Source organism: Bufo gargarizans, chromosome 2 (assembly GCF_014858855.1).
Source record: "Bufo gargarizans isolate SCDJY-AF-19 chromosome 2, ASM1485885v1, whole genome shotgun sequence".
NCBI classification, from domain to species: domain Eukaryota; kingdom Metazoa; phylum Chordata; class Amphibia; order Anura; family Bufonidae; genus Bufo; species Bufo gargarizans.
In genome coordinates, this window is record NC_058081.1 from 104,937,687 (window position 1) to 104,959,435 (window position 21,749).

A 21,749-nucleotide genomic window follows, 5' to 3' on the forward strand; every position below is an offset into this window, starting at 1 on the left:
TGTAGTTCTGTGCTGTGGCCCTGCAAAAATAAAAAATTAAGAACATGTCCTATTCTTGTCCGCAATTGCGGACAAGAATAGGCATTTTCTGTGATAGCAGCGGCATGTGCGATCCGCAAATTGCAGAATGCACATGGGCCGGTATCCGAACACCACATTCGTGTAAATGTAGCCTTAGACTGTATGCAAATTGTGATGGCTGCGATCAATTTGCATTGTGGAGTGAATGTGGGGGATCCAAGCAGTGCAAGAAATTAACAGATAAACAGTAGAAAAGAGCAAATTAATCACTTGGGCATGCTGCAGTCATGATACATATCTCATGCATAGACCTACAAACAGGGGGCAGTACCGAGTCACCACCCAAGTCTAACTAATGTTGGAAAAGTGATTGTTTTATTGAGGGGGCTCAGTGTTCCTGTAACATTTGCTATGAACCTTACATGTTAGATATCCATATACTTTTCGATGTAGTTTTTCTGAAAAAAAAGTCACGATTGGCGGGTCAATAAGAAAAAAAAAAAAAAAAAAAAAAGCTTAGATAACGCTGCATTTTTTAAATTACCACATGTGAATGGAGAATTCTGTCTTCCCATTCCCTCACAGCAAACATCTGACCATAGCAGTTTTTAACATAAAAATCGCATGGCCTCAAAGATGCTCAACACTGGGATTACTTAACAGGCAAAATGAAGTGTCCGTACAGTAAAAATCCCCCCCATTTTACATTTCAGTATAAACACCCCTCCTATACAGCTACAGGGAAGCACATAAATGTCTGCAACTGAAAATCCATTCTGGATATCTGAATGGGGTTGCTTCTGTAGCTTGCACATGGATTTCTGTGAGCTCCATTCGGATGAATGGGACAGTTGCAAAAAATAAAATAAATAATCTGCACAAGCATGAACATACCCCAAGGGTGAATTATTTCACTTTTGACAGAAGACTGTTAGTGTGAATGCCTAGCGTGTGTTCACTGGTGCTGAAAACATAGCACTGGAATTTCCCCCCCCCCCCCCCCCCCCCCCCCCCCAAGGTTGCATTCACACCATATGGTTCATGGGCGGTGTAAAAAAAAATAATTAAAAACATACAAAAAAAACAAACAAACTGCAAATACAGTCCCAAGAGGCAGTTCCCATAAATAAGCAGTTCAGGATTATTTGCTACATAACCCCCCCTCTGCTAATTGCAACATAATACCATGCATTTTTTGCAATGGTTTTTCAGTGCACCTTCCTTCCAAATCACCGGCTTGCTACAAAATAATTTGAAGGCCAAAGTAGTAATGAAGAGCTATTCATCACATACACAGTAATTAAAGCTCTACTGTGAAAAGTGCAGGATCAAAAAGTAAGAGTTATATGAACCACCCAAACAACTAAGACGCTTAAAGGGGCTTTCCAGTCCATTTACATGAATATCTGATCAGCGGGGGTCCGACACCCTGCAGATCAGATGTTTGTCAGTAACTCCATCCACTGTGTAGTGGACAGACCTGGCAACTGCAGCGCTGCGGTACCCAGCACCAGAGCTAGTGCAGAACAGCTGACAGGAGGGAGTGTGGGGTGTCAGACCCCCACCGCGCAGATACTGATGGTCTAAAAAACCCCTTTAATGTTACCCTGATCTTATGTACACCAACTGGTGTAGCCATGATATATTAATCTCACTTTCCAGCCATCTAGAAAGCATAAAATTAAAAAAGGGGGCCATGATCGATAAAATATAAAATGCATTACTTGTTTTGTACTGCTTTGAAGTTACAGCCTCTAGTATAGTTAAACTTCAGAGCCGAACTCTCAGCATACTTTGCTGGCTCATTGTCTGCACAGATCTTCACATGGTAAATTTCACTGTGAAAACTGTAGTCTTGTAATTACACATTTTAATGTCCCACAGGGTGATGGACGCTCATTTACGGTTTTAAGCTTTTCAACTGCTTCCAACGACAAGCAGAATTGTGAATGGTCAGTACAATCATAGAAATGTATTTACCAAGTTATTCTACCTTTTACATAGATGAAACTTGTAAAGTAATCAAATGTGAGCAAATGCTTTAAAGTATTAAAGGGGTTCTCCAGGATTTTGATACAGATGACTTATCCTCGGGATCGGTCATCAGTATCTGATTGGTGGGGGTCCGTCGCCCAGGACCCCCGAAGATCAGCAATTTGAGAAGGCACTGTGAGCCCTGCGGCCTTTTCTGTGCTTACCAAGCACAGCACCATACATACAAGTGGTTGGCGGTGAGCGCAATACCAAGCACAGCCACTATACTATGTACAGCATTGTGCTTGGTAAGCCTTCTCAAAGAGCTGATCAGCAGGGGTCCCAGGTATTGGAGGATAGGTCATCTGTATCAAAATCATGGAAACCCCCTTTAAAAAGTTTTTTTTTTTTCTTCATCTCAAGACATTGGTGGCATACCGCTAGAATATGCCTCCAATGTCAGACAGGTGCGGGTTCCAATGGAGGCATCACTAGAAAAGGACCTCGAAAGTGAAGGAGAGAGCATCACGCATGCGCGCTCTCCGTTCATTTCTATGGGAGTTCTGAAAATAGCCACGCGAGTGCGCTGGACTATTTTAAAAGTCCCATAGAAATGAATGGAGACCACAACACACAAGAGCGACCACTGCTACACTCATCACCTCTACGTGCGACTATTTTAAAAAAAACTTCCACAGAAATGGAGTGTTTATGCATGCGTGGCTGCCCCCTGTTCACTTCAGGGGTCTCATCCTAGAAGTAGGACCCACACGAATATGACATTTGTGGCATATCCTAGCAATAAGCCACCAATAGCTGAGGTTAGAAAGCCCCTTTAAAGCAAAAGTACAACTTAAATAGAACCCTACCCCACAGCAAAAGAATCTGTCCATTAAAAAAAAAAAAAATAATTGGACATGAATCCTAAAGAAAAAGTATTTTCTTTCCCTTGTAAAGAGTGCCGCTCTTGTCCACAGGCGGAGTCCGGTATTGCAACAGAGTCCAGAATGTGGCTGAGCTGCAGTACCAGACACAGCCCATGGAAAACAGTGGCACTCTTTTTGGGGGTGGGAAGCAGACCTTTTCTCAAGTTTCAAAAAAAACTTTAATGATTCACTAATTTACAACCTGATCTAACTAGCCAGTTTGACTTATAGGGGTATACTATACAAAAGTAAATTCCTTATAAAAATCAATTCCTTAAAAGGGGTTGTGCAAGAACCATTTTGTCCATTTTGCCGGACTTACAAAAGGAAGAGGTGTCCGGCTTCCCTTGCATAATGACAAATGGTCAGATGGACACAAGGTAAGTGGGACGCCGCCGCGGCCAGTGATTGCTGGAGCCCAGGCCTGCAGGAGAAGGAGTGGGGAGCCAGCACTGGGAAGCAGGCAAGTCATCTTCCCTTTGCGGGTCCCCCCAATTCTTGCACAACCCTTTAAATCTTGGGAACTTCCAAAGGTAGATGCACTCTAGCAACAATTCATGAACGGCGGACGCTCAACACTCTGGGTTCACAAAGCACAATGGCAGGTTTATCACCACAAGCATGCTGTGTGAGCCCAGCCTTACGGGGAGCTGAACACAGGTGCCCGGATTAATAATGCCTATCTGTGGGATTTAATACAGATGTCGGCCATATTACTTCTTCTGCACCATAGATCTCACCCCTTTAACACATCCACAGGACCCTGTTTTATATGAGCACCATCTGCAACGATGGACCTGCTAGGAAAATAATAATGCAACAGTAGTATTGGGATAAGCAAAGTTATCAACATCTGTGCAATTCTAGCCCAGGTTTAGTGAAAAGCCAACAGCACACACAGTGGAAAAGGCTTGTGTTTTTTTTTTTTCCCCCCTCTTTCTTCAGATGGATAGCTTAATTTAGAGAATTGTAACTTAGAGCCTTCGGTCGGCTCCCACCGCTGATGGGAACAGAAGCGCTTTGTTTTGCAGAGTTCTTTTGGCAGCAAACACCATTAAGATGACTTTCACCCAAATCCAAGGCCTTGTAATACCGCCTAGAAGAAAGGCCTTGTTAGGATTCTCATTTGTACTGCTAAAGACTTCGACAAGATCCAATAAATACAAGATACATGTGCAGAAAATAAACTAAACAAGTGATCACTGCAGCTTTGATTCAGAAGAGGAGATTGTTCCAGAATGATTGATGCAGGCATCCGACTCGCACAGGGACAACCAAACCAATACTGTGTGTCTGATCTATGGTTCAGGAGCGGGTAATGCTGTGGAGCAGAAGAATACAAGTAGGAACCAACTGCGTCAGAGGAGGGCTCCAGGACAAGCGTCGGTCTCTAGGATCCAGTTGGAAAAGCAAAAGATATTTGGGGCAGGGGAAATGGTGGGTCCATAATTCAGTTTCTGGTAGGGTAGGGGGATGAGTAAAGTTTTCGGCTTATATACAAAAGTAAAACTGAAAATATAGTTCTGTTCTCTGTACATGTTCTTTTTGTTTTGTTAAACATTTCCTTTTAAAAAATAAAATAAAAGAAAAAAAATAAAGGAATTGGGCAACAAACGAGGGGGGTTTGAATCCCCTCCGAGTGTGCTCATCTGTAAAATAATCAGTCCAAAGAGATAACATCTGGGATTATGCCGTAGAGAGAAGAGCTGTCTGCTGGTCCTCTGCTTGCTGCACTGTGGCTCTCCCGCAGGCTGTTCGAGGACACCAAACTGCTGTTACTGCCACTGTTACTGCCATTGGTTGCTGGGAGAGAGGCGCTCACCCCTGCACTGAGCTGGTCCAGGAAGAGCTGGGAGGTCGCATATGGGAAAAACCGTGACGAATGAAGCAGGTCCGGTTCTTCAGAGGCAGCAGCTGCTGCGGCAGCCAAAAGGGAGGTGTTGTAATGCTAGGGATAGGTGTGAAAGAAAAGAAAAGACACAAAGTTTAGGGTCAAAAGAACAGGAGAAAAAACAAAAGGGAAAATGGGACAAGACAAAAAAAAAAAAAAAAAAAAAAAAAAATGATAAACGTTAAAACGTTATTCCCATCTCACTAAGATATGCCATCACTTTATGACTGATGGTGGTCCAACTTCCAGGACCCCGCTGATTTGACCGTCCGTGTTCTCCCCTACACAATGGTGTTCCCAGTTCTGCAGAATTTTTTTGCCAGAACTAGAATTGTGCTTGGAAATTCCCAAGAATCACCACTGCAGCCCCTTCATTCAAGATTAGTGGGGCCCAGAAGTCAGATGCTAAAGACCCTTCACAAAAGGACAATACAGCAGCAGATTGTCGGGAGGGAAGCGTTCCTTCCTGACAATCATCTGCTCGTCAGTTGGCTGCCATTAGATGCAGCCATCTCCTTCACAGAATCACCAATGCCACCGCTCGTTCCCATACAGACTTGTTTGCCGGCAACAGAGCATGTTTACACAGCACGATCTGCTGGCGGTAAACGACGATTGTTATGTCTGGGTGAATGATCCATCACCTGATGAACGTTCATCGGGTTATCGGCATCACTTTTACACTGCTCGGTAGAGATTATCTTGCTTAAGCGCCCTTTTCGTGGCCCAAGAATCTGCGAGTTTAAAAAGTGACAGCATATCCTAGCGCTATACCATCACTTTATGAGAAGTGAATAGCCCATTAATAGGAAATGTAAACACTTACTTGATTTTCTCCAGACAAGAATGGGAAGAAATCCAATCCTGTTGAGAAAAAAAAAAAGAAAAAATATAATACAGTTGATATAGGGGTCAATAAGATAAAACACCACGGCTGAAAAGGATTGGTCACCCAACAGTCACTGTACAAGTAGTTAGCGTGTTGAGGACTCCTACCTTGCAGGTCGTATGGCATTGGTGTCATATGGAAGGGATGCCTGTAGTCCTGAAGTAGGGGGGTATTAATATACGTGGAGTCCACAGCTGGCAGACTAGGTGTTCGAGATATAGGAGATGTCTGGTGTGGCAGACTCATCATACTGGAGAGATAAAAACAGGCTAAATTAGAAACTGGAAAACTGAAAAACAAATGCACAAGAAAAATCAGTCACCGCAGGGATAATAGTAACAAGTAAATACTTCAAGGGAATGTATCATACTATAGTTTATAAGGCTGAAGACATACATGCATCCAGTTCAGCCCATTATCCTGCTGAGCCACAGTAAGCCAAAAACATCCCTAATGAGACAATTTTCTTCATCCTTAGGGGAAAACGTGTTCCCAAATCCACATCTGGCAATCGAATAACTTCATGGAACAACCCATCTCCAGAAATCTAGTACATATAACTTGTGATATCACTTTTAAAGGAGTATTTTGGTTGGTAAACGTTATCCTCTATCCACATTAGATTACTGGGGATCCTACTGCTGGGACCCTCACTGAACACACAAACGGGAGTGGCAGGTCGAGCATGTGAAATGCTGCTCCACTCATCTCTATGGGAGTTTCGGGAGAGAGCCGAGAACAGTGCTCTACTATTTCCAGAACTCCCATAGAGATAAATGGAGTGGCAGTGTGCACACCCAAACTGCTGCTACTTTCATTTTGGGGTGCTCCAAGGGACACAGGGTACCCATTATTGTGATTGGTAGGGGTCCCAGAGGTAGGCCCCCACTGATCTAACAGTTGATAGTTCTGGATAGAGGATAACTTAATAACCGGAATACTCCTTTAAGAAAGGCATCCAGGTCCCTCTTGAATTAGTCCAGCGAGCTCACCATAACAACTTCCTCTGGCGCACCTCTCCATAGCCACTCACTGCTTTTACAGTAAATAGTTCCTGTCTATGTTGGTGACCATTAAACTTCTGACGCATACTCACCCTTTGTTATTTAATGGTGAAGCGGGCGTAATAGAAGGGCAGCTCCTCTTAGCGCATGGTTCTTCCTCCTCTTCGTCTGAAGAGCTGTCTATCGTCAGGTCAATAACCTCAACCTTCTTGCTTTTATTGGAAGGCTGGCTAGGGGACACCTGGTGCTCTACTGTACTGCTGATACACCCGCCTGTAACATCACATGCATATTAACATATAGAATATACAAGAGACAGCCAAGTCTCAAGATCAACTGGTCGATTCAGAGTGGAGGCAATCATTAAAGAAACCAAAAAGAGGTTAAAGGGGTTGTCCGAGTTATGAAAAAAAAATATAGCACTGAAAATCTGATGGGCAGCAATATATAACTAACCTAAGAAAGTTTTACGCAAAAAAAAAAATATATATATATTATATATTTCCTAATTTCCCTGGTTCTTTTCTGGCCCTTTGTTTACATGCAATAAAAACAATCTCTGCCCCTCCCCCTGCTCTGCTAAGGGAGTGAATACAAGAGCTGCCCTGAGTGACATGTCTGCCTGCTGGGAGACTCTGCAGCACGTTGTATGTGTAGGACTACAAGTCCAAGCTGTATAATGACACTGCTAAGGGAGTGGATACAAGAGCTGCCTCGAGTGCTGGGAGACTCAACAGCAACTTGTAAGTGTAGAACTACAAGTCCCACTTGTATAATAACACTGCTAATACACACAGGCTCTTCCCCCTACAATCTTGTGCAATGCTCTATCTAGTTGTCAGATCCTGTGCCCAGAATTGTCACTGCTGCAGCTAGCCAGTATGTGCAGCTGAAGGGGTTAAGAATCTTAGGAGAGAGCAGTGAAGGGGGGCATAGCCAGCACAGTGACGTCTGGTTTACAGGCTTGTAAACTAACTTTATCGGAGAAGGGAGAGAAGCTGACATCACAGGTCATGTGACCCTCAGTGAAATCTAAGAAACCAGGCACTGGAGATAAAGTGAGTTAATTGGACAGCTGTTACATTTGCTTAGTTAGGAACATAGAAAGAACAAAAAAATAACTCGGATAACCCCTTTAAGGCTCGTTTCACATATGCGCTAAACAGATTCGGCAGGCTGTTCTGGCTAGGAACACCCTGTGGGGCACAACTGTGCGCTGTCAGAATTACATCCAGCCCCATACCTATTATGGGGGCCGGCGGAGATTCGGCCTTAACCAGGCAAATATGCCAAGGAGCCACCTGACAAATACGGCTGAGCAGCTTCCACTGCTCTGCATATTTACAGAGATGCGGTCAGATCTCCACCGGCCCCCATTATAGTGAAAGAGAGATTGGACGGAATTCCAGGAGAGAACAGCTGCGTCTGGGAAGGATTGATGGGCCAGGTTGTTCCCACCTGGGCCGATATGTTTGATGCATATGTGAAACCAGCCTAAATGTAGAGACAAGTATATAGCAGGCATTAAGACAAAATTAATCAGCAGTGCTACCATGTATAGAAACCAGTATCCATCAAGTCAAAGTGGGCAAAATGAAATGAAAGAGGTCTTTTTAAACAAAGTTATTTTACATGGTTCTAAATTGCAAAAACATAAATGTTATTCAGTCCATTACTTTGAGGTTAGCCCATACAGTTAGGTTATGATCAAGCTTTAAAAATAGGGTTTTTAGTTTTTTTTATATAAATGGCCCATCCTTGGGATAGATAATCGACATCACATGGGAGGAGTCCAACTTCCAGCAGATCAGCTGTTCTGTGAATGGAAACATTGCGGCAGTAACCAGCTCCGACCACCATGCTGGAGCTACTGCAGAACAACTAAATGGTGAAGTGCGGGGAGGAAGGACACCGCCCAATGTAATACTGGTGACCTATCTTAAGGGGGTATTACGGTTATCACAAATTATCCCCTATCCACAGTATAGTTATTCCCATATCAGATTGGTGGGGGTCCGATAGCTGGGACCCCGAACCGTGAAGACCCCCCCCCCCCTCCCACCTGAAACAGATTAAGTGGATGGTTGGAAAAGTGCCGCTGTAGATAGCCGGGACCACTGTCAATAGCCGAGCACTGTATTCTGCTATAAGTGGCACTCTGAAAGAAACGGAACTGCGGCACGCTTTTCTGACCAGCCGCTCCGTCCATTTCAAGGGGGGCCCCACAGGAATCTGGGCACCCATTCTCTTGAAGAAGGACCCCCACCAATCTGGTAACTTGCTATAACCAGATTACCCCTTTAATGATAAGCCATGGATATAAAAATTCTGGAGAACCCATTTGAAGACCATATACCTGCCCTTTTTTCTTTTTTTTTTTAACAGTTTTTTTTAGTCTTCTGTTGCCAGACAACTCAAAAAATAGGCAGATACCTCTCAGCCTATTCCAGCCATGCCCAGCACCTCCCACATCATGTTCCTATAACTGTAAGGGTACATGCACATGGTCAGGATTCATGTGCGGATAATCCGCACTGAAATCCGCAGGCAAATCTGTGCGGTCAATCCGCAGGTCAAAATCCACGCGGAAAAAATCTGCATCGTGTGCATTGAGAACTTCAAATTCTCATAGAATACCATGTACATGACCTATAGTGAGGATTTTCCACACGCAATCCTGAGCGTGTGCATTTAGCCTAAAAATGCAAGATGTTGCCGATGTGACTAGAAGAGCTTTAGTTAAAGGGTAACTATTTCTTTCTTTTATTATTTGCTAGTTTATTACAGCTAGGCATGTATACTTGAGTTAGTCTGTCAATGGTTTTAAAAAGATCTGTAATTACCTTATAATAACAGCTTTTATTAATGTCCTCTGTCCCTTTCCACGGCTCCCTTAAAAGACTGTTGCTAGGGCTGGTCTAGCTTCATTTTAGTATAAACAGAAGACAGAGGGGCGGTCCTTCACACAGCATGCCTGCATTAGGCTAGAGTGAGGAGGCGTGTCTCAGTAATCCAATCTGATTGGCTGGCAGGGAGCTACTGGCTACAGCAAATGTGTATGTAAAGCGAGGGAAAGCAGTTTTGGCCTCAGAACTGGCAGAGGAGCCATCTTGAGAAGGTCCTCATATTGTAAATGTTTAAACAGCCGTAACTAAGGGAAAAAACTCAAAGAAAAACAGTGTTATGTGAAGAAACTAAAGATTGCTTTATGCATAATGCTGCTGCAGCAGTAACATATGCTAAAACTGTTTTTTTTTTTGTTTTGTTTTTTATTAAAACATGACAGTTACCCTTTAACCACTACAGACAGTGATTTTTCTAGTCACAGCCACAAGATCTCACAACAACTAGCAACATCTCATGTTTTTATAGTTTATGCCATTAGAGAAGAAGCGGTAGTCGGCCATGGGCATGATGTAACAGTTTGAGAGGAAAGCTAGGTGTCAGACTTTGGAGAAGGTCCTCTGGCACACGACCAATGAAGACTACGGGCACACGACCAATGAAGACTACTTCCAATATATTCTCGAAATATAAGGCTGCTTTCAGCGTTCACCACACAGGACGTTTAAATTATTATTATTTTTTTATATAGTTTGGGCTTATTGGACGTGGCGATATGTAATATGTTTGTCTATATATATATATTTTATATGTAAAATTGGGAAAGGTGGTGATTTATACTTCTATTTTATAATATATTTCTAATATTTTGGTGTTAGGGGCTAGAACCTGAGATCTTTTAATCCCATGTCCTATTCACCCTGATAGATCTCTATTAGGCCTCTTGCACACGAACGTGTGCGCCCCGTCATCGTGCTGTGGATCGCAAGATGCGGGCCGCAATGCACGAGCACAGTCCGTGTGGCAACCGCAGTGGATTGCGGACCCATTCACTTTAATAGGTCCGTGATCCAGCCGTTCCGCAAAAAGATAGGACATGTTCTATATTTGTATGGGACGAAACCCCACGGAAGCACTCAGTAGTGCTTCCGTAGTGTTCCGTTCCGTGCTTCCATTCCGCATTTCTAGATTTGCGGACCCACTGAAGTGAATGGGTCCGCATCCATGATGCTGAAAGCCCACAGAACGGCACCCGTGTATTGTGGATCCGCAATACGCCAACGGGGCGCACGCGTTCGTGTTAAAGAGGCCTTAGGGTCAATAGGACTTCACACTGTCCATGCTGCCAGGTGCATAGTACACATGGCAGCAGGGAGCTTACCATGGCTGCCATGGTAACCAATCAGAGCCCCGGGATTACACTGCTGGGGCTCCAATTGGAAGCTGCCACTGCACCACCAATGAGGAGGAGGGGAGGGGACCCTGTGGCCACTGCCACCAATGATTTTAATACTGGGGAAGGGGTGGGGGCACACTGCGCCACCAATGATTTTAATACTGGGGAGGAGGGCGATAATTAACATTTAATACAGGAGGCAGGTGCGGCACCTGAGGGGTTAACTGCCGCTGATCGCAGCTCCCTGCCAGCACCCGCTTAATGGATTTGCATTAAACTGGAGAGACTGCTTCCTTTTCCCCTGTGCTGCTGAGGAGAACACTGAGCGCGCTCCATGTTCTCCGATACTAGACTGTCCAATAGCGAAGCCTAGTATCGAAAAAAAGGCAAATCCCGGTATAGAGGTCGATACCAGACAAAAATATCGATTGGGTATTGAAAATGCTATACCCGAAACAACCCTATTGCTAATAATGATTTTTATGTTTGTAAGACATGAAAAGATCAATAAGCCATCTCTTTTTGTGCATTTGCACTGGGAAATTATCACTTTGGTTCGGAAAGAGATCTGTAATGGAAAAGCTTGCAGCACTCACTATCTACTCCATTAAGGGAGGTGGTGACTTCCTGCACTTCTTTCTTTGACCGCATGGGCGACCAGGAACCATCTTCTTTGAACTGGATCTCATCACAGTCTGTGCAGCACTTTAGGATCTCCATGAACAGGCTAGGGATAACAAACAATATCAATCACAACCTTAATCCTTTCATGACCCTGCCATATTTCACCTTGAGGACCTTTCACCTGGATATCCTTAATCTAATTATTATCCTACCTTATAGTGCAGCCCCCACCGATGTCTTTGCACTTTTTCTTTCTAAAGAACCCCCCGTTCGTCCGCTGTGGTCCTCATATCTTTTGGCGCCTCTTATGGTAATGAGGCGACTCGGTTATACTAGGCATGGACTTTTATTTCTACTGGGCGCAGTCATCTTCTCCCTGGCTGTGAGCGCATCCAATCAGAGCGCCCCGCTTTTATTCAAGGAGAAGGAGCTCCTATATGAGGAACACAGCGGACGAACGGGGGGGGGGGAAGATGACCGTTCCGCAATTTTGCGGAACGGGTGTGGACCCATTAATTTCCAATGGGGACGGAAAAGATGCGGACAGCACACTATGTGCTGTCCGTATCCACATTTCCGGATGCGCAATTCCGCATCCACACTTTTCCGCAAAAAAAATAAATAGAACATGACCTGATCTTGTCCGCAATTGTGAACAAGATTAGGCAGTTTCTATTATAGTGCCGGAGATGTGCGGTCCGCAAATTGCCGGTGTCCGGGTTTTGCAGATCCGCAAAACACTTACGGACGAGTGAATAGACCCTTATGTAGAGAAAGTGAATGCAAGGCACTTACTAATGTACTATTATCCATATTGCTTCCTCTGCTGGCAGGATTCATTTTCCCATCACATTATACACTGCTCATTTCCATGGTTACAGACCACCCTGCAATCCATCAGTGGTGGTCATGCTTGCACACTATAGGAAAAAAAAAAGTCAACCTCTCTGGCGGCCAGGACCATGGGAGCGCACACGGGCTAGTGCTTTTTCCTATATTGTGCAAGCACGACCACCACTGATGGATTGCAGGGTGGTCGTAACCATGGAAACAAGCAGTGTATAAAGTAATGGAAAAATTAATCCAGCCAGCAAAAGAGACTATATGGACAATCACAATACAATAGTAAGTGGCTTGTATTTACTTTCTCTACATCAGGGATGCCCAACCTGAGGCCCTCCAGCTGTTGCAAAACTACAACTCCCAGAATCCCCAGACAGCCTACAGCAGGGCATGATGGGAATTTTAGTTTTACAACAGCTGGAGGTCTGCAGGTTGAGCATCCCTGCTCTACATGATAAATGCCACTCACTGAAGTGAGACAACCCCTTTAAAGGACCAGGTGTGTGTTTTTTAAATCTGACTTGTCACTTTATGTGGTAATAACTTTGAAACGCTTTTACTTATCCAAGTCATTCTGAGAATGTTTTCTTGTGACACATTGTACTTCATGGTAGTGGTAAATATGAGTCAATATATTTCATTTCAAATTATTTTTTTTTACCCTAAATGTATAAATAATATTTTTTTTAAAAAATTCACAACTTTCCAAATGTTAATTTCTCTGCTTTTAAAACAAAGTGATACCTCATAAAATAGTTATTACTTTACATTTCCCATTTGTCTACTTTATTTTTGGATCATTTTGCAAATGCCATTTTATTTTTTGGGGGACGTTAGAAGGCTTAGAAGCAAATCTTGAAATTTTTCAGAAAATTTCCAAAACCCCCTTTGTAAGGACCAGTGTTCAGTTATAACTTTGTGGGGCTTACATAATAGAAACTACCCATAAATGGCCCCATTTTAGAAACTACACCCCTCAAGGTATTCAAAACCGATTTTACAAACTTTGTTAACCCTTTTGTGTTCCACAAGAATTAAAGAAAAATGTATGGTACATGAAATTTCAGAATTTCACTTTTTGGGCAGATTTTCTATTTTAATCATTTTTTCCAGTAACACAGTAAGGCCTCATGCACACGACCGTTGTGTGCATCCGTGGCCGTTGTACCGTTTTCCGTTTTTTTTCACGGACCCATTGACTTTCAATGGGTCCGTGGAAAAATCGGAAAATGCACCGTTTTGCAGCCGAGACCGTGATCCGTGTTTCCTGTCCGTCAAAAAAATATCACCTGTCCTATTTTTTTGACGGACAAAGGTTCACGGACCCATTCAAGTCAATGGGTCCGTGAAAGAACACGGATGCACACAGGATTGGCATCCGTGTCCGTGACCGAAGATCCGTCTGCATAAAAGCTTTTTCAGAGGCGAGTTTTCACTTCGTGAAAACTCAGATCCAACAGTATATTCTAACACAGAGGCGTTCCCATGGTGATGGGGACGCTTCAGGTTAGAATATACTGAAAAACTGTGTACATGACTGCCCCCTGCTGCCTGGCAGCAGGGGGCAGACGACCCCCCCCCCCCCCCCCTGTTTTTAACTCATTGGTGGCCAGTGCGCCCCCCCCTCCCCCCTGTAGTTAACTCATTGGTGGCCAGTGCGCCCCCCCTCCCCCCTGTAGTTAACTCATTGGTGTCCAGTGGGCCCCCCTCCCCTGTAGTTAACTCATTTAATCATACCCTGATTCTGTAGTTTACAGAAAAACCCCAATTGTGATCGAAAACTGCTGTATGGACACACGGCAGGGCACAGAAGAGAAGGAGCAATATATGTTTTTTGGAGTTTTTTTTTGGATAATTTTAAGTTTCCATCTCACATTTATAGCCCCCTGATGCACCCCTAGAGTAGAAAAACAGTGACCCTATTTTTTTTGGTACTATTTTGGGGTACATATGATTTTTGATTGCTCTATATTACGCTTTTTGTGAGGTAAGACAACAGAAAAAATGGCTGTTTTTGCAATGTTCATCTGACCGGTTAGATCATGTACTATTTTTCTAGAGCAGGTTGTAACGCGCTGATATTAAACATTGTTTTGTTTGTTTCAGTTTTTAGTGTCTCCATATTCTGAGAGAGCTATACATCCCTCTCTCTATATCTAATTATTTTTTTATTTTGGGCGATTGTCTTACATAGGGGCTCATTTTGTGGGATGAGGTGACAGTTTGGTACCATTTTGGGATGCGTATGACTTTTTGATAGCTTGGTATTTTTGTGATGTAATGTGACCATGGCTTTTTGGCAGTTTTTATTTATTTATGGTGTTCACCTGAGGGGTTAGGTCATGTGATATTTTAATAGAGCTGGTTGTTACAGACGCAGCAATACCTAAATGTGTTTACTTTTAATTTTTTTTCAGCTTAGCACAATTATGAAAAACACTTTTTTGCCCCACTCTGGGACTTCAACTTTTGAGGTCTGATCCCCTCTGCAATGCATTACAATACAACCTGTATTGTAATGAATTGGCTGTCAGCTTTTACGGCTAAGGGGCTGGATCTCAGAGTTCCGTAGAAGGCAAGCCAGCCCTGATGCCTATAGAGGGCATCGGGCTGCCTTCTCTGCCATCGGGTCCCCGTTACAGTGTCGCAGGGACCCTGTACTCTCCGCAAACACCCTGCAGCATACAAGGGGTTAATGCGCCAGCATCTGTGTTTTCATCGATGTCTGTGTATGCAGCAGAGATCCGGCTGTCAGCGATTGCCGGGTCCATGCCGCTGATCGGGCAGGCGCAGCTCCTGCACCCGCCCAATCAACGGCGAAGGTCCTCTAGGGATAATTACACATAAGACCATCATTTTTTTAATGCAAAGCTTCAAAGTGCTGCAAACTGTATGAAAAATAGGGAGATTTCTGTTTACTCATCATTTACCTAAATGGTTAAGTGGCTTCACATGCAATCAGCTCTAGCTTAAAAGTGTGCAAAGTGGGGAAATTAGATTGTGATCCCACTGGGGACAGGTTGATTTCTGCTTGTAAAATCTATACCAAGACATACCTGTGACCTCCATAGAAACCTATATGACGGAGCCTGACACTAATAAAACCACATTTTAGTTAACTGCTTGTCCGCCCGTTAAAACCAGATAGCGACACACTTTTCTAATCAGTTTTTTTAATCCTATTTTCTGAACATGATTATGGGGACGGCCATCTTGCCCGAGATGTTAATAGTATTTAGAGACATGCTTGACAGTAGCTACAATGAGCACTAGGCACAAAAGTCCGGAGAGGACCTCACCGACTTGTACGAGAGATATTTCTAGGCATGCTCTGTGACTTTTGCAAAGGTCAGAAGGCAGTAGATAAGCTGTGACATCACCTATTGTAATTTTTTTCAAGATCTTTTTCTCTTAAGACTTTAAAAACATAAAGGGGTTGTCTGGGTTCAGAGCTGAACCCGGACATACCTCCATTTTCACCCAGGCAGCCCCCCTGACTTGAGCATCGGAGCAGTTCATGCTCCGATGCCTCCTTTGCCCTGCGCTAAATCATGCAGGGCAAAGGTATTTTCAGGAGTTCCTGTGGAGAACCGGGCTCTCCATGGGGCTGCTAGGGAGCCCGGTGACATCACTGGCACTAATGAGTGGGCTTTAGCGCTGCCCTAGCCAGTAAAACGGCTAAGGCAGCGCTAAAGCACGCCCATCAGAGTCAGTGACGTCACCGAACACAATGCCGGGTGGAAGCTTCCGCCCAGCAGTGTGTTATTGTAAACAAAAGAGCCCTTGCCCTGCGCGATCTAACACAGGGTAAGGGAGCGCATCAGAGCATGAGATGCTCCAATGCTAACAGGGGGGCTGCCTGTGTGAAAATATGGCTATGTCCGGGTTCAGCTGTGAACCCGGACAACCCCTTTAACGGAGGCCCAAAATAATTCATATGTCCAGCAATTTACAGCCCTGAACCCCTCATCATTTGCTCGACACCTGATATGGACCCCAGTAAATGCCACCCAAAAATGAGGTCAGTGTCAACCATTTAAAAATTTCACAAGTACCTACTCAGCAAGCGGGCAAGGTATGGCATTAAAATGTACAAACTGTGCGAGAGTACCTCTGGGTACACCTACGGGTTCTGGGTTTACAAAAGGGAAAGACACCCCAGATTAAACCCCCAAAACCCCCACCCCATCCTAGAAGTTAATGGGAAAATATTGTGGAACTTAGTTCACCCACTACCAGAGGTGCAAGGATTACTCGATTAAATTGAGGAGCTCGACAAAAAATAAATAAAAAAAAATATAAAAAAATATAAAGGATTTGTTTGTCTCATGTGACCGTGAAGCGCGAGTGAAGCGCTTGCCATTACTCATGCTCCATAGTCTCCCGACGGCCCACACCGCACTGCAATGCATCCCGACACATCGTGCACGTAAGCTCACACTACGACCCGACACTGATGTCAGAACCCAGGCACCGCACAAAGAGGCTGGCAGAGCTGTGGAATGTCGGCGGCACCCCTACAGGAAAGGTAAATATTAAACTGGCGTTGGGGACTAATGGCTAGGAGCAGAGGGGCACAGAGGACTGATGGCACAGAGTATTGATGGCACTAGGGGAGCTGGCAGCATGGGGGAACCAGGTGGGGTCTGTTGATTTTTTTTTTTTTATAAAAAGGATTAAAGGAAAATGTTCTATGATGAGTTTTTTTTATTTTGATTAATCGTTGGGATGATCGATAGAATACTTGATTACTAAAATAATAGATAGCTGCAGCCCTACCCACTATTAGATCAGGGTTACCACCTCTATGTGGATAACTATTAAACCAGTGTAAACCTGTTTAAGTCCCGCACAATATGCAAAAACCTGAGAGGCCTCCCTAGATCTCCGATTACACAGCCACTCAGAACAGGTGACAGCAAGGTTCCCCTCAATAAGAACAGGCTAGTGGTTAAGTACAAGAACAAGAGGGAAGTCCTTGTACTGATCACCATTCGTGGAAATACCATATTCCCTGCCCCTGTAAGTGGTACCACTAGTCCCAAGCCAGACTGCATCCTGGACTACAATACCAACAGAGGATTTATCTTTCAGACAACGTTCTGAAGCTGTACAGTGCCACGTGGAAAACAAAGGTGTGGTACAAAAAGCTGGCAGTGCACAGACAGCACTGTATAATGCGTACGTGTTATTTCAATCTGCTGGCCAGACAGGAACATTCCTTCAGTTTCAAGAGATGGTGACCAAGGCCCTAAATTTTAAAAATCAGGGAGGGCCCCAGTATTTCTGGATGTAAAAGGTGCCCATCTTGTACCAGGGTGACATTTCCCTGGTGAAGTCCCACAAACAAAAGGAAGGCAAGGACCCAAGAGATGCAACGTGTGTTCCAAAAGGGAGATAAGGAAGGCCACCATTTATCACTGTGAAACCTACCCTGTGCACATAGGAATTCGTCAAAGTTCACCACTCTATGGGCTATTAATTTTACCCTTAATGTATGTCGTTTTACCACCATATTATCCAGTGGTAAACACCGCACAGCTTACATATTCAGTTTTCACAAACCATTACACATTTAAGGGGTTATCCTACCCCTCAAAAGCCTCCCCCCCCCTCCCTCTCACACACAATGTACTTACCTGGCTCCCCAGCACTTGCGTCGCTACAGAACAGACAGGGGGGCTGGGGAGCAAAGTAAGTACATTGTGCCTGGGGGCCTCAATATAAAAGGGGTTAGGTGGTCACTTGGACCTTACCGTAACCTTTGCAACCTCTCTGATAATAAAATGTTATCTTTATTAATCACTCTTAAAAATACATTGACTACTTGGGAACTTCGTACTTAAAACTCTCAGGAGAAACAGGGTCCAGGAAATAGCTGAAGTGTATATTATGTAGCGGGATAGAAATTCACCCCTCGAGTCTCCAATCCTCCAAAGATCTCTATGTCTGACACTCTCTAAATATAATTTTCCACTGTGGGGTCCCTGCCTATTTATTCTTGAACTAAAAACTAAGTTCCTGCATCCCATCGCATCTTCTCAAATGCAACATTGAGCACAAGAAAAAAAAAAAAAAAAAAAAAAAAAAACTATTCTAGAAAAATCTAAACTCCAAAAACCATAAAATCATATTGTGCCCCTTCCTGAGCCTTGCGGTGTGCCCATACAGAAGTTTAGGATCACATATGGGATGTTTTTGTACACTGCAGAATGAGGGTAATAAATAGAGGTTTGTTTTGCTGTTAACCCTTGCTAGAGGAAAACCTGCAAAAAAAAAAAAAAAAAAAAAAAAAAAAAGTAAAATTTCACCTCCATTTTGCTTTAATCCCTGTGGAACATCTAAAGGGTCCACAAAGTTTGTTAAAATCAGTTTAGAATAACTTGGAAAGCAGTTTATAAAATGTATCATTTATGGATGCTTCTTTGTTTCTATTACGTAAACCCCCTCAGTGTCAATTCAGAACTGAATTTGTCCATAAAAAAAAAGTTGGTCTTAGAAATTTTCATGAAAATTGCCTCTAAAATTCTAAGCCTTCTAACATCCGAAAAAAATGAAAGTTATATTTACAAAATGATGCCAACATAAAGTAGACATATGGCGAATGTTAACTAGTAACCATTTTAGGAGATATCCGTCTCAAAAGCAGAGAAAAAATAAATAAAAAAGGTAACAAAAAGTAAAAAAAGTTAAACATATAGACTCAAATTTACCACCAACATGAAGTATGATGCGTCACAACAATCTTATAATTGCTTGGATAAGTAAAAACATGCCAAATTTATTACCACAAAGTGACATGTCAGATTTGCAAAATTAGGCAGGGAGGTGAAAAACGTCAGGGTCCTGAAGGGGTTAAACAATTCCCTTGACAAAATCTAAGTTTAATAATTGCATAGATAAAAAGTCATAAAACAAAAAACTTTATAATACACAAACAATAAAATAACTGGAAAAGTCAGAGCTCTATGTGCTCTACTTTCAGAGTGTCAAGTTACTTAGACTGTCAGTCATAAGATGTGGTGGAGACCAAACGTCTCCTGAAAAGCAGTGGGAGTCCAATTACATCTGGCCAGCTTTCAAGCACTAAGACTTCAGATGAGGTGTGGTGTTAGATTACACATCCACTACAGGGTGTTAGTGATTCACATGGAAGAGGATACAAGAGGAGGCCTGTACTAGAAAATCTACTGGACAGCAGCTCATCCATCTAAAGTGGTTCGGTACATTGTACTCTATGAGCATTTCTTAAAGGGATTCTGTCACCTCGTTTTAGGTTATAGAGCTGCGGACATGCACAGCTAGATCGCTGCTAGCATCTCCGCAATAGTGTTTTAAAAGTGATTTTATAGATATATAAATGAGCCTGGTAAGGAGCCCAAGGGGCTGTACTAACCTTCTTCCTGCCCAGCCACACCCGCCTGTGAAGGAGCCCAGCACCGCCTATGTCCTCCGAATCTCCTCCTTTCGTCACAGTTAGATTGCCTTAATCTCGCGATGAGTGAGCTCGCACATGCGCAGTGGCGGTATAGTGTTCCTTCCCTGTGCTGGTATCAGCCTCCGGGAAGAAACTGCGCATGCGCGAGCTCACGCATCGAGAGATTACGGCAATCTGTGAGCAAGGAGGAAATTCGGAGGACGCAGGCGATGTTAGTCTCCTTCACAGGGGGCGTGGCTGGGCAGGAAGGTTAGTACAGCCCCTTGGGCTCCTTTATATATCGCTAAAATCATTTTTTTAAACACCATAAAAAGGGACACAGCTTTATGGGACAGGTATATTGCGGACATGCTAGCGGTGATCTGGCCGTGCATGTCCGCAGCTCTATAACCGAAAATGAGGTGACAGAATCCCTTTAAGAAATGCTCAGAGTACAATGCACCTTAAAAGACTAATTTACATATCTATAAAATTACTTTTTAAAAACACAATAAGAGCACACAGCCCTATACGACCGGTATATTGCAGACATGCTAGCGGGGATCAAGCCGTGCATGTCCGCATCTCTATAAGCTAAAACGAGGTGACAATCTCTTTAAGCTAATTACGCCATTATTCTAGCGTAAAAAAGTCATACATTATTATGTACGCCATAATTTGCAACTGTTTAGGCTTCTCGTCTCTGCGCCGAAGTGGTGCATAAAAAGGGTGGGGCTTAGCGTATGTGGGCGGGGCTTTGTTCCACCTTCACTATAAAACTTTTGCCAGAGAGTGGCGGAAGTTAAGGCTGAAATCTACAACAGCCTGTATCTGGCGTATACGTCAGTTTCTGGCGCACGGCAGGGCAGAGATGCGCCCAATTTGTTAAGAATCTTCTGTCTCTTAGTACATTAAGCAGCATCTCACGCCAGTTTTGATATATACTCCCCTTATACTCTTCTATAATCAGGCACATGGGGTTGTCACAAAAGCAGGGAATCTCTTAGCGGGCCACATGATGCTCTTCTATATTAAAGGCATATAATAACCATAGACCAATCAGCCACTGGCCTGCAGCGGTCAGGTCAATATTCTCCAGTAGCGTTAGTGCACACTAGCCAATTCAGGTCTCCACTTCAAACAAACACTCTCCTTGTGAGGATCACATCTATAATATGCTCACCCATCAATGATTAGATGCTCATACGGTGCCTTCTTGTCACACACAGGACACACCCACGTAGGCTTCTTCTCATTCATCTGTATGTACAACGTGGCATCAAAACATTGGAGGTGGGAGCAGGTAAGCGATCGGCAAGGGATGGCCAGGCGCATCTTTCCCAGCTAAAATTTAAACCAACAATAATAAAATAGATTCCGTCACTCAGGGTCACACTGGCAATTAGGGGAGGCAATCGCCTCAGGCAGCACAACCCCACAGACAAGTGGGGACGGCGGCAGGGCTGCAGGAAACGCACGCTTCCATTGTTGAAGCGCACTTCAACTTTCACCTCAGACAGCAGAAAGGCTAGGTGCACCAGACTTCACTTGTCGCTATTGGATTTTAAAAATTCATAAAGGAATTTGTGACCCATCACTAAGGGCTATGATATGGTTCATGCCTGAAAGCCTTTGGTGCTCCCTGAGACATGTATAGCAACTAGGTGTGATATCGACAAAAGTCTAAAAGGGGCACAAGTTCAAAATAATGACACAGAGGTGAGTGGCGGTATGATCAGAGAGGGTGCACATATTCTGGGCTGAGATCTGTGTAATAAGAGACCTATACAGGACATTCTCTTATGTGTGAATACTACTGATTTGTAATACCAAATCCAAGAGCACTATGTGGTTACAGGGACCTTTTATAATATTTTCTACACAGTACACCATCGTTTTGACGAATACAATATCAAGGTA

The 21,749-nt window shown here is 43.6% G+C and overlaps 1 protein-coding gene across 4 annotated transcripts in view; it reads right to left on the reverse strand.

Moving 5' to 3' along the window:
• Positions 1 to 2,377: 2,377 nt before the first annotated feature.
• The window catches only part of PIAS1 (protein inhibitor of activated STAT 1), an 85,656-nt gene continuing 66,284 nt past the window's right edge, over positions 2,378 to 21,749 (reverse strand). For 3 of the 4 annotated variants that reach the window (XM_044283144.1, XM_044283145.1, XM_044283143.1), the window contains exons 9-14: positions 21,013 to 21,173; positions 11,542 to 11,672; positions 6,798 to 6,978; positions 5,809 to 5,951; positions 5,639 to 5,676; positions 2,378 to 4,869 (exon numbers count right to left, since the gene is read on the reverse strand). In XM_044283144.1, the coding sequence (XP_044139079.1) occupies positions 4,582 to 4,869; positions 5,639 to 5,676; positions 5,809 to 5,951; positions 6,798 to 6,978; positions 11,542 to 11,672; positions 21,013 to 21,173 (942 nt within the window). In that variant the 3' untranslated portion in view covers positions 2,378 to 4,581. Of the gene's footprint in view, positions 4,870 to 5,638; positions 5,677 to 5,808; positions 5,952 to 6,797; positions 6,979 to 11,541; positions 11,673 to 21,008; positions 21,174 to 21,749 lie in introns of those variants that run through there. The other variant, XM_044283146.1, reaches the window with a different exon arrangement.